We start from the raw sequence: 12,821 nt of genomic DNA on the forward strand, positions 1-12,821 counted from the left end.
TTTTAATGTTTACTTGGGTCTGTTTCTGGGCCATATACTTTGTTGTGTTAATTATAATTAGTTTATCCATTCTTGCCCAAGATACCTACTTTGTTTATTGTTCTCTTTCTAGTGAAGTTTACCATTTGGTAAGGCAAATTCCTTTGCTCTTTTCAAACTTTCTTGGATCATCTCAGAATAGGCATTCTCCATTTCTCTAATCAAATATTTCACTTGTTTCCCAGAGTGTTAGCATATAAACAAGACGCAGCTTCTCGATTTTCAAAGTGTTAGAAAACGTGAAATACTTTCATCACAACTTTTCATAAATTCAGGAGGAACTGTTGAATGTTCCAAGGTCAGAGCTTGGGACAGTAATTAATGCTGTATTATTGAGAGTGAGGGTGTAGCGCTTGACATGATGTTTGACAGGGGCTTCCTATAGTTATACTTCAGTCACTTTCAGCCAAGGTATTTTCTTTTTTTCTTCTTCTTTTTTTTTTCTTAATTCCCCGGCCAGGGATTGAACCCAGGCCCACAGCAATGAAACTGCCACATTCTAACCACTGGACTGTAGGGGAACTCCCCAGACAAGGTATTTTCTAAACCAACAGGGCCTGTTGTGATTATTCTCTCTCTCCTTGGTGGACAATGAAGAAAACAGGCTTTCATGGACAATGTCATTATTCCTGCTGAAAAAGTGAAACGCCTTGATTCCTGTATGAGTGAATTCGTTTGTGGTGAAATCATACTGTACTATAGGGATCAATGAGCTGGACCCTCAGTGTCTTCTCCCCAACAGAGTGGTTAGAGAGGGACCTTTCCCTTTGTTCAGGTCTTGGCTGTTGAGTTTGAGAAAGTGGAGGACCAGTTTAGCAATACAAAAGTTGGGTTATCTATCAGGCAGAACTGGTATTCCCCAGTTCTGGAGAGGAGACCAGACTTGGGGTTGGGCGGGGGAGGCTTTGCAGGTGGTGTGTGTCGGGAGAGAGGTCCCTGAGGCTCTGGCCAGAGGTGCGGATGGTGTGGAGACACTCCTCGGCCTCCTCTCCAGCAAACACCAAAGTGTCCAAGGTCACGCCAAAGGGGTAAAAGTGGGATACTAAGTCTATTGGAGTATTTTGTAAGTGTAAGTTTACTATAAAAAGTGTTCTAGTCTCCATTGGAGTGCGGATTAAATCCTGTGAAGTCCAGCTATGCTCAGGGGTCCTCCTAGTAGGTCTCATGTGGGGTCCCAGACACGAGGACCAGGCACAGTTGAATATGAGCTTCACCTAATCCCTCCTGCCTGGAGCCAGTTGAAATACACAATTATGTAAAATCTTACGCTCATTCAGAATAAGTCACTTATTCTTCTTCCACCTCTATTCCTCATCTATAAAATGCGGAGGCACACATTTATCTTCTCACGTGCCAGAAATGCTTTATGACAAATAAAACAATGCTTGCAAAAGTACAGTTGATAAAATGGTGCTAAACAAGTTCAGAAAAAATTCTGACTTGTATATTTACACACTGTTCTGTCCTTTTGAGTCATTCAGAAGAAAGAAGGAAGGGGAAGGGCATGGTTCTGCAAAATGCTGAACATGGGTGCCTGAAAAAGAGCAATTTTTGATGACAGTACACAAATTGTGCTGAAAAGTGTCATGAATTGTAGCGATATCACCTGCTGATTAATGGCTTTATCGGCTTCTTTTTCTGAATGACCCAAGACACTCCAAAAGCAAACATTTGGATGGCAAATCTTGACGTATTTGTCAAATGAAAGGACTCGCAGCAGAGCAAGTTAGTAGCAGCTGATAGAAAAGAGATTTAGTTACAGGTTGTGGCCTGAGAACAAAATTGGACTTGTGGGTATATTTTGTGGAGCTGTGCTGGAAAATGCTTTGAATTGTCAATATTTTAAAAGCTGGGGATTTCGTATGAAAACAATTTTTTAGAGCTGGGTAGCTGCCTCCTTCTTTAGAAAGGACTGCTTTTTTTTTTTTGCTGTGCATCAGGGTCAATGCTTATTATTATTATTTAAAATTTTATTGAAGTACAGTTGATTTACAGGATTGTGTTAATTTCTGCTGTACAGCAAAGTGACTCAGTTATATATATTTTTTCATATTCTTTTCCATTACGGTTTATCACAGGATATTGAATATAGTTCCCTGTGCTATCCAGTAGGACCTTGTTGTTTATCCATCCTATATATACTAGTTTGCATCTGCTAATGCCAAACTCCCAATCCTCCTCCTTGGCAACCACAAGTCTGTTCTCTACGTCTGTGAATCTGTTTCTGTTTCGTAGATAAGTTCATTTGTTAGACAAAATTGTTCTTTTTTTTTTTTTTAATTGCGGTACGTGGGCCTCTCACCGTCGTGGCCTCTCCGGTTGCGGAGCACAGGCTCTGGATGCGCAGGCTCAGCGGCCATGGCTCACGGGCCCAGCCGCTCTGCGGCATGTGGGATCTTCCCAGACTGGGGCACGAACCCATGTCCCCTGCATCAGCAGGTGGACTCTCAACCACTGCGCCAACAGGGAAGCCCCAAACTGTTCTTTTTTCAGTTTGCCATAGTCTACACCACTCTCTTAATACTGTCCTCTTCTGGTTCTCATTTACAATACCTAGCTGGTCCCTCCAGTCATTTGAGTTTGTAACCCCTGACTTAGATAATGCCAAAGGATGGGGAGAGATCCTCTGTGGTCCAGATTCAGACCTTAAAAAGGATTCCTTAGGTCTTGAAGAAAGTCAATGGAAAAAAAGGTAGTTCAACATTATCCCAGGTAAAATGCTTTTCTTTTAATAAAGACATTCTTCATAGATCACATGTTAGAATAAAAATTTTTTCTTTGTTTTGAAATGCATTGTAGTTGAATAAAGTTTCACTTAAGTAACAATGGATATATAAAACTACTCCGATAGTTGCTAAAATTCTCTTATAAAAGGCAAAGAATTCACTTTTATATGGAAACAGCAGCGACTACTATCTGCATACCAAACTTTGCAAAAAAGAAGCAGAATACAACCTGCAGTAGCACTTAGAATATTGCGTCTTAAAATGATGGAAACTTTTAAGGAATTTGATTGCTATTGTGACCACCTACAAATTTGAGACACAGTGCCAGGCAAGATACATGTGTATTTTGCTGATACAGTATCAGCAGGATGCCACCTTTTCAAAGGATATTCCCAGATTCAACAATGGAGAGAAAGGTCCTCAGTGAATAGACTGTATGTATACAGTCAGAGGGAGAATTGGGTCAGCGCTGGAAAAAGCGGCAGAATACAGCAGCTTTAAAGGGTTTGACATGGTTTTCTCTAGCCAGTACTGGAAGTAAACCATCATTTGGTTGTTTTAGACAATTTCCTCTGGTATTTGCATGGTCTCTCCTCTCCTGGTTATTGTGAGTCTTATCTCAAAGAGTTTGAATCCTTCAGTGGCAGGCAATGCTTTAGTGACTCCTACAATCAGCTGGTAAGTTTGATTTGCCTTAAATAGCTGACCCCAAGATGCATCAATATACATATGCAAATATGCATCTTTGCCATCAACTGACTTGTACCTCTGGACCAAAAGCTGCAAGAGAGAGACAGCCTGATTCTCTCTTCCCCGAGTAAGAAAACTGGCACCCCACCCCTCAAAAAAAAAAATCAATGAAATACAAAGTTGATTTGAGTATTTTATTTATAAATGTACATTTACTATAAAAGCTGTTGCATTTTAGACAACTTTTTTATGTTTATTTTTTACTATTTCTCAGAGGCATTTTAGAATAAATATTTTAAATGAAGGTTAGTGTAACTGATATAGAACACTGGCCCACCCAGAACAGTAACATCTTTTGGACGGACTCACGTATGAGGTGGATCATTCCAGCCTGTTAAGTCTTACACTGTGTATAGATAACTATAATATGTATTGCATTAGTAACACTACACGGAAAGAATGAACACATGTCATGAAAGTTTGCAAGTGAAAAACAAAGAGTTACCCATTTTTTTCCTTAAGAAAGAGAAGGGACAAGCTTTTGAAGTACAAGAAAAAAAAAGATATACTTCTTCAGGAACAATAAATCACTCACTTGACTCATCTGTTTTTTAAATAAACACATTTACATTGTAGCTCAACAGAGCAGAGCACTTTTGTTTTTTTTCCTGGGATCTCAAAGATTATTTGAAAAGAAATAGATCATACTCATTATGCTGCATTGGAAAAAACAAGATCTAGTCTGCCCGAGCCGCCATGTAACAGACTCCAAATGAAATATAAATCAAATATAAATAGAAACAGTTGGCAATTAGAATTTAGAAAATGTTGGAGATTATTCTGTGCTGGTGACTATTGTTCATTAGGGAAAAGCACATGTCGCTGTTGGAGAATGGGGCTTTCTTTTTCTTGACTTGATTCTAGCTTCAGTACATGTACAATGAGTCTCACTAAGAAATAGGTATAAATGAGTTTGTGAAACCAGAAGAGAATGTGCAATATTCATATAATCCTTACATAACAGATGGAGTTCCACATGTAAAAAGTATTCTATAAAAATCGGTTATGAATAATCATATTGTACATGTTTGTGCATTACTGGTGGTAAAGTACTCTGCTAATATCATGCAAAGTGTAAACATCCACATTATCAAAATATTTAATAAAACATGCAGGTGGTTAATCAAAATATTGGGCTTAATCTGTACATTTTCAAAACTTTCTTTTTTAAAATTTTTCTATTTTTCTTTTTCTTTTTTTAAATTTTTTTCCCCCTGTAAAACAGCGAACACCTCCATGAGAAGTCTTGAGAACTTGGAGGTGACTTCATCTCTCTTCAATGTACTGCATCCTTAATTCATCACTGACTATGTGCAACAGCTTTGCATTTTCTAAGGCACAATTTTAAATGAAATGATGTGTAAATTTCAATCTAACAACAGCTCATCCAAATGACAAAATGGTCAAAATACCTCCAGTGGCTGAGGAAATTTCTGTACTTACATGGAACCCACATGCAAAGAACCGTCTAGCATGTAAATAAATAATTGCTAGTCATACTCAATAAGACACAGAAAAAAAATTATTGCTTACATAACAGAAAAACATCTACTTGATTTCCTTTAATGACTACATTAACCTATTAGGAGTATATCCAGAGTCTACATTCACAAAATGTCATCTGTCATCATCACTTATTTGCCATCATTTTAAGGCAGAATAAATAGTCCCCCTTTCCCCAGTCTTAAAGAAAACAGCCTGGAGATCTAAAATGTGATGCTTTTTAGTAACTCGATTCCTTTCTTGGCCAGCTGAAACTCATCACACAGGGCAAAAAATAAACCAGCTCTCCACAACAGTTTCTCGCTAAACTTCTCCATGAGCAAGGTCCAGAATTCTTGGTAGTAAAGAGAGTTGGTGATGTAGGGCATGAGGAGAGCAGGTAAGTATCCAGGAGGGTGGACGGGGCACGATGTGAACAGTAGGTTCTTGTTGATCACATGCTAGTGGCTTCTCACATCATATGTCATTCAGATTCTATTAAGATGGACAATGCTTTACTTTAGCCACCTGGGCTTCAGACCCCCAAGGAGAACTTGCAGGCAAGGGTGAGCAGTGGTCACACCTAATGATGGGCTGATCTCAATGAGAGCTTCCGTATGTCCCACACTGAGCCTCTTATTGAATCTAGAGCCTGAAGAGAAGCAAGCAACAAAGCCCTCCTGGCTATCACGGACCCACCACTCTTTGGAAGATTAAACTTCCTCACAGATTTTGGTAAATAACTTTGGAAATGATGACTGAATTATGTCCCTCTGGTTTCTTCCTACCCTTGGGCAATGTCCCAGAGTGTAAGCCTAGCCCGTATAGCAAGGGTTCTCTTTATTTGATGGGTCAGCCTACAGCAATGGCGTAACTTCCAAAGGACACAGAATCTAACACTAACGGTGCAATAATTTATTGGTATGACTTCCACCTCAAAAGGTAAGTAACACAAATGTTTCAGGATTACAGTATATATTATCAGACTAGCATCTTTGCATTAAAAACAAGTTATAGCTCAGAGCTAGATGGTGTGATTTTTAGTTTCTGAAATGCATTAATTGTATGCTCCTGTCTCAGAAGACCACATGTCTCAAATTGGCATGTCCTGCATTTTCTGCAGCTCAATTCTGTAAACATAAAGTGTTTAATTCCTAGAAATGCTAAAAAAAAAAAAAAAAAAAACCACGTTTATTGCATCATTTAACTTATTAACTCCCAAAGAAGAGAATAACACATTTTAAACTGTAAGCCTGTTTGACCATGCTAAGACCTTTTTTGGGAACTATTCAGGATCATTACAATTCAATATTCTTTTGTATATACTGTGCAAATGCCAAAAAAAAAGGAAAGCAGGAAAAACACAAACACTGTGCTACAAAAGAACAGATACCATCTTTTAGAATAGCCTTTCAGAAATTAGATGAATACTGAGGAGCCCCTGCACTTAGGGTTTTGTTAAACGATTGCCAGGGGACACCCTCAGTAAGGAAATGGTGAGTGATCTGGAAGCTCGAAAACCACGTCACAATGTTGTGGGTTGGCCAGCACCTGGGACAAAGAACACAGAGCAACATTTGGTTAAAGTAGTCAACCATTTTGGCTTCAGATGTTTAAACATTTCCAAAATTAGCGATGCCCTTTGCCAAAGTCTCTTCCCTCTAGGGAGGGGAAACTTGTCCCACTATGCTACTCAAAGTGTGGTCCGGGGACCAGCCATATTGGCATCACCTGGAGCTTGTTAGAAATGCAGACTTTTGAGACCGGTCCCAGAACTGAACAAGGTGATTCATATGCCCTGTCAAGTTTTCTTGAAGTCCTCTGGATTTCACCCTAAACCAAATGATCTCCAGCAAGTTTTCTACCTTGTCTTCTGGGGCGAATAAGCAAGAAAATAATCTCTCCTTTCAGTTTCTCTAGGTTGTGGTTTCACTAAGAATAAATACATTGCAAGAGGAGGAATTTGACATATGATCTAGATATAAGGATGGTTAGATTTAGCAAATAAAATACAGAACACGCAATAACATTTGAATTTTAGATAAACAACAGATATATTTTTTAGTATATATCCCATGGGATATTTGGGATATACTTGTGCTACATCCTGAGCAGGTGATGTTTGGGACACGCATACTAAAAAAAATTCACTGTTATCTGAAATTCAAAAACATTTAGCTGGGCATCTTGTATTTTATCTAGCAAGCCTATTTAGGAAGGATGGTTTGGGTCCCATATTTCCTGCTGAAACCTTCACAAAGTTTCTCCTTCATTTTAGGCACTAGAGTTGTGATGAGGGAATCGCAACATTGGAAAAGACCCCAGGGATTTTGCGTTAAATGCATCTCACAAGAGTGAATGATGGAACAGACACAAAGACATGGTCATCTAACACCCAAGCACAAATGGCACCAGTTAAACATGTGACGGCTTGATTCATGACAGGTAATTTGTTTTGTACTTCTATTCCCATTTACATACGAACTTAAAAACAGCTTACATTGCTTTTAGGAATTGCATTTTAATATGCTGTTATGCTCTTTTTCCCCTCCAAGAGAAAAAATTCATTTAAACGTGGCCACTTACTTAAAGAAAATAGGCTTATATATTCAGGTTTTATTATTCTACACAATGAAATTATTTTGTTTCACTTAGAATGCTTATGATGTAAACCACCCCTCACATCTATCCATCTCCCCTCTTCTCAACTTAGATCAAAAGAAAAAAAATTTTTAGCCATTTTTCCCATTCTGACTCTTTTAATGCATTTGGGGTATATTCAACCAATTCAAGTGTATTTCTCTAGCCAATTATTAGCCTTTCCACCTATTCACTCTGAAGATATAGTTTTTCCTTATGACACCAAGAAAAATGAGCAGTACTCTCAGATGTACTGGTCATTCTCCCTGTCATGTGTTGACTTAATTAAAGTTTAGCCTAAAATGATATTAACATTTATCTGGAAAAATAAACATGAGAGTTAGGAAAACTCGGAAAAAAAATTGGAGAGAAGGTAGCCATACTCTGTTTCAATATTGAAACATAATATGAAGCTATAATAATTAAAACTGATACTAGAGAATAAATAGGTTAATAAAACATAATAAAATATCCAGAGGAAGACCCAAATATATATGGGAACTTAGTTTAAGAGAAAGCTGGTATTTCAAATTAACAAGAAAAAATGGAATTACTCATTAAGTTATAGTCATACAATTGGCTAATTGGAAAAAAAAAATAAAGCTAGTATCTATCTTATTTCTTGTCCCCAAATACATTTCTGATTATCACATGTTTACATGCCAAAAAAACCCAGAAAATAATAGGAGAAATCTCAGCTAAATTTATTTATACCCTTGGAGTAGTGAGAGCTTTTCTAAGTAGGACACAAAACCCAGAATCCATAAAGGAAAAAAAGAGATATGTTTAACTATTTAAAATGAAAATCTTCTCTATGAAAAAAAAAATCACAAAGTAGAAAGACCAGTGAAAACTGCTCAAAGCAGCAAATATAAAATAAAGGGAAAATTTCCTTAATTTACAAAGAACTCATAAAAATCAACTGCCAATAGAACAATGGGCAAAAGATAAAGAAATATAAATGTCGATAGAAAAAGAAATATAAATGGTGAACAAACATATGAAAAGATGTTTAAACTCATTTATAGTTAAAGACTACAGATCAAAGCAAAGAGCTTTTTTTTCTTTTTTTTTTTCCTCTCCACTTAGCAGAGTGGAAATTTTAAAAGTTTGATGATATCCAGAGCTGACATAGGCATGGAGAGAGAAAGAGGCTCTCTTATATACTTCGCAGGGAGCATACACTTTTCGGGAAGATAATTAGGCAAGTTGCCTGAAAATTTAAAAAGCACATGCCTTTTTATTCAGCAGTCTCACTGCTCAGAATCTACCCTGTGAAAACGCTTTCAAATGTTCAAGACATACATACAAGGATGTTCACTGGAGCATTTAAAAATAATATTAAAAAACTAGAAATAACTGGAGCACTCATTCATAGAGCATTAGTTTTAAATTATGGTTAAGTCCACACAATGGGATTGTATGCAGCTATTAAAGAGCCATTAAAGAGAATAAGGAGAAAGAAAATGTTATATGGAAAAATTCCCAAGATATATAATTAAGTGAAAAACAACAGCAACAAAAACTAAGTACCACTGTGGCTATGTCATTACCTTTGTGAAATAAAAACCAATACAGGTAGATGTGTCACACACATGCGTGTGTGTGTGTGTGCATGCATGTGCGTGTATACAAACATACATTCTGCCCCTCTCCCCAAGAACTTATTAGAAAGTGATTACGTGTTAAGGTTGAAGAGGTTCACTTTTAATTTGGTATCTTTCTAAACAATCTATTTTTTCTAACCTTTTACCACTTATAACTTCTATTTACTTATTCTTTTGAATATTGATATTGGTTATCTAGGCAGAGAGATAATGAGCCATTTTGCTTTCTTCTTAGTACCTTAGTATTCTAAAAAATATCCTAGTAACATATCGCATCAAAAACATTAAAGAAAAATATCATATCTTTAATCTACCTCCAATCACCTTGTTTTTCATCTTACAGGACAATTACAGGAACTCTATGGTTCTTGTCTTTAGATTTGGAATCAAAAGCAGTTAGTGGCCTTTATATTTGTATACACAACAGAAAAATTGCTGGCCTAGATCTGAAAAGCTGATTTCCAAAGAAATGACAACGAAACACCCAGCTTCTCAATTAAAATGAAAATCTGGATGAAAGCAGGTCGCTGTTATCCAGAGGTGAGTTCAGGTGTGTTCTCTGCTGGCATTCTTCAAGCACTTCAAATTATGAAAGAAATTCAGATTTACAGCACTTTTCAAATCTGGTTCAAGAGGTCATCAACCTAACAGCGCCCTCTTCTGGTTCCATGACTCACATTCAGCAGGTCATTGAGGTTGCAGGAAAAACTCCAATTTATGTTAGATGATGGGAAAAAAATCACTTTGAATCCTGAGACAAAAGGGTTTAGTTTTCCTTTTTAATGACTAATAAGAACCTACTGTATAAAAAAATAAATAAAATAAAATTCAAAAGTTAAATTAAAAACAGAGAAGAGCATTGGCACAAGAGGAGAAAATAAAAGAATATTCTTCTTCAAAAGAAGAAAAAAAAAAGAAAAAGAAAAAAGAGGAAGTCCCTAATTTCTCCTAACATTATCTTTTTTTAAAAATTTGCCAAAAATGTTGGATACATGTATATCTATAACTGATTCACTTTGCTGTACACCTGAAACTAATACAACATTGTAAATCAACTATACTCCAATAAATTTTAAAATAAATAAATAAAATAGATAGCTAGTGCAAAGCAGCCACATAGCACAGGGAGATCAGCTCTGTGCTTTGTGACCACTTAGAGGGGTGGGAGGGATAAAGAAGAAAAAAACGCAAACAAACAAAAAAGAAACCAAAACAAATACAAATATAGTTTAAGTAAAATATAATTATTATATATTATACATGTATATATGTATTTGTATATACCTGTATATATATGGTATACTATTATCCCATATTTTATATGTATAATACATAGTATAAAAATTAATATCAATATTTTGTATATACATATAAAATAGTCCAGGTTGATGGCAGCAGCTCTAAGTTGGAACCGTTTTGACCTCAAGTCAAATGTTTATCATAGATCAAAACCACCTGGGTTTAATTTTAATTTCCCATCATTTTGTTAAAATAGGCATATATTTCTCTGAATTTACAAAATCTATAGCTATAAAACAACTTAATTTCAATTTTCACTCTTAAAATCTTCAGTCTTGTAGGTTTAGAAACCCACATAAAAAGACTGTAAAAATGCCACTTCACTTACTTTGAGAAATAATAAAAAATTCTTGAATTTCAAACTCCAGATCTTCGCTCATATTTTTTTTTAAAAAAGAGTTTTTGACTGACGAATTTGCATAGAAGAATCACCTGCTGTCTAGGTCATGCACCAGAAGGACTATACTTAGGATGGAGAGGGAGGAGGGATTCAGAGGCTAGCCACTGGCTAGTTTCAGATCTTCTAAACAGCAGCTGGGCGACAGCACCCCCTGGTGGCCCCCCCAAAATAACATTAACTTTCTGTGGCAGGAGACCCAGATATGAGATGCGAGGGTAGACTCCTCAAGGGGGCTTCTCTGATTAGTATGTACTAAGGTATTTTGGAGGGGGCAGGGATTCACAGAGAAGTAGAACCCACCATTTGTCTCTCAAAGAATTTTCAATTTAGTTGGGAACAAGCCCACTTTATGCCATGAAACTCCTGAATGGAGGCATGTAGATATTGAGTTGGCGCTTGACTTGATGAGCAGTGGAGAGCTATTCTTCATATGTGAAACACCCTCCAAATGCTACTGGTCTTCTAAAGAGATGCCTCAACAAATAAATAGAGTTTCAGACTTTATAGCATCCCTGCATCTCACTGAAATCTCTATGGTGAGCTCAGGCAATGTCTCCAACCTGGTTTACATTTTTACCTGCTGGTGTATTAACGCACTTCTGGATAGAAAGAATTAGTCCATGTTATAGCAGTAACTTCCAGTAAGAAACAAGCGGTAAATAAGGGATTATTTCATTATCATTTCTTTTACCTGGATGCTAATATATCTTTCCTTCAGTGTGGGAGTATCTACCGATGGGGAGTAGCTGAATTCCTAAGCTAGGTCTATGAAAGGCATATATGGTTGCACTCATTCATCTCAAAGTATTTCCCCTCAGGACTTACTTCGGGATCGCATGTAGCAGTCATTACAGTTTAGAAGACCATTTCGAATCCTAACATCCGTCCCACTCACTGCATCTCCAAGCTGTCCTTTGCAAATTCCACACTACAGGGTAGAAAGAACAGAAGTTATAAGGTGCATAAGGAATTGTTTTCTTATAACGTTTAGTTGTTGTTCACATGAATAGTACAGTAATCACTTCTCCAAGCTCCACATTTGTTGCATATCTACTATGTAGTAGATGCTGCACCACGACTTGACTTCCAGCAACAATATACTTTTAGCATTTTATCCTAACTCCTGGCATTTTTCAGAGAAGGACACCAGTTCAGAGAGGTTAGCTGACTCGTCCAAGGTTGTGAAGTTGGTAAGTGGTATCGGGTTGATCCCAAAGCCCATGCACACCGATTCTCAATCAAGATGGAAGAACTGTTTTAAACAGATTAAATCCTAGTGGTTTTAAATAAACACATGGCAAAGGAATGATCAATATATATTGAAACTTGCCTCTGAATAATCTTCAAATGCTTTTTAGCATTGTTGGTAAGTTCTACCCGACCAAAATGACTGGGAAATAGCTATTCCACTTTATGTTTCCATGTTAAAGGCAGTGATACCAAGTCAGCCTGAGAGCAGAAAGAGACCGTGGGGTACACGGTACTGGCTGAATCAGAGAACATGTCAGTTCTCTGGCATGTTGGTTCATGCCAGCCTACTGCAGGGGGACCTTGACCCAGCCCAGGAAACAAGGGCCAGCCCCAGACTGATGCTCTAAGGTCATCTCAAGCAGAGGGAGGCTTCATCCAAATTATGTTACAAGCTGCATCTACACAGAAGGGCAGGGGATAAATCTAAGGGGTGATGTACCTTAAAGCATCAGGTCAGCTCCAGGAAGTGAGTGACTAGAGAGAATAAAGGCCTTGACAGCTAAGAAGACAAGTCCCCTATCTGCTGACAATCTGCAAAGACTCTTTGCCACCTTGATTATCCTGAGTTCTGGTAAAGTTTCTGAGAATAAACTGTGGTGTTGGAACATATTATCTTGGTATTAGTAT

At 37.3% G+C, this 12,821-nt stretch overlaps 1 protein-coding gene across 20 annotated transcripts in view; it reads right to left on the reverse strand.

Annotated features, from left to right (window-relative positions):
• Nucleotides 1-3,635: 3,635 nt before the first annotated feature.
• Nucleotides 3,636-12,821, reverse strand: part of LIMCH1 (LIM and calponin homology domains 1) — a 349,588-nt gene continuing 340,402 nt past the window's right edge. For all 20 annotated transcript variants that reach the window (XM_059067026.2, XM_067036161.1, XM_067036160.1 and 17 more), the window contains 2 exons: nt 11,769-11,871; nt 3,636-6,548 (listed from right to left, as the gene is read on the reverse strand). In XM_059067026.2, coding sequence (XP_058923009.1) covers nt 6,523-6,548; nt 11,769-11,871 — 129 coding nt within the window. In that variant the 3' untranslated portion in view covers nt 3,636-6,522. The remainder of the gene's footprint in view (nt 6,549-11,768; nt 11,872-12,821) is intronic.

This window comes from Kogia breviceps, chromosome 6 (assembly GCF_026419965.1).
Source record: "Kogia breviceps isolate mKogBre1 chromosome 6, mKogBre1 haplotype 1, whole genome shotgun sequence".
Classification (NCBI taxonomy): domain Eukaryota; kingdom Metazoa; phylum Chordata; class Mammalia; order Artiodactyla; family Physeteridae; genus Kogia; species Kogia breviceps.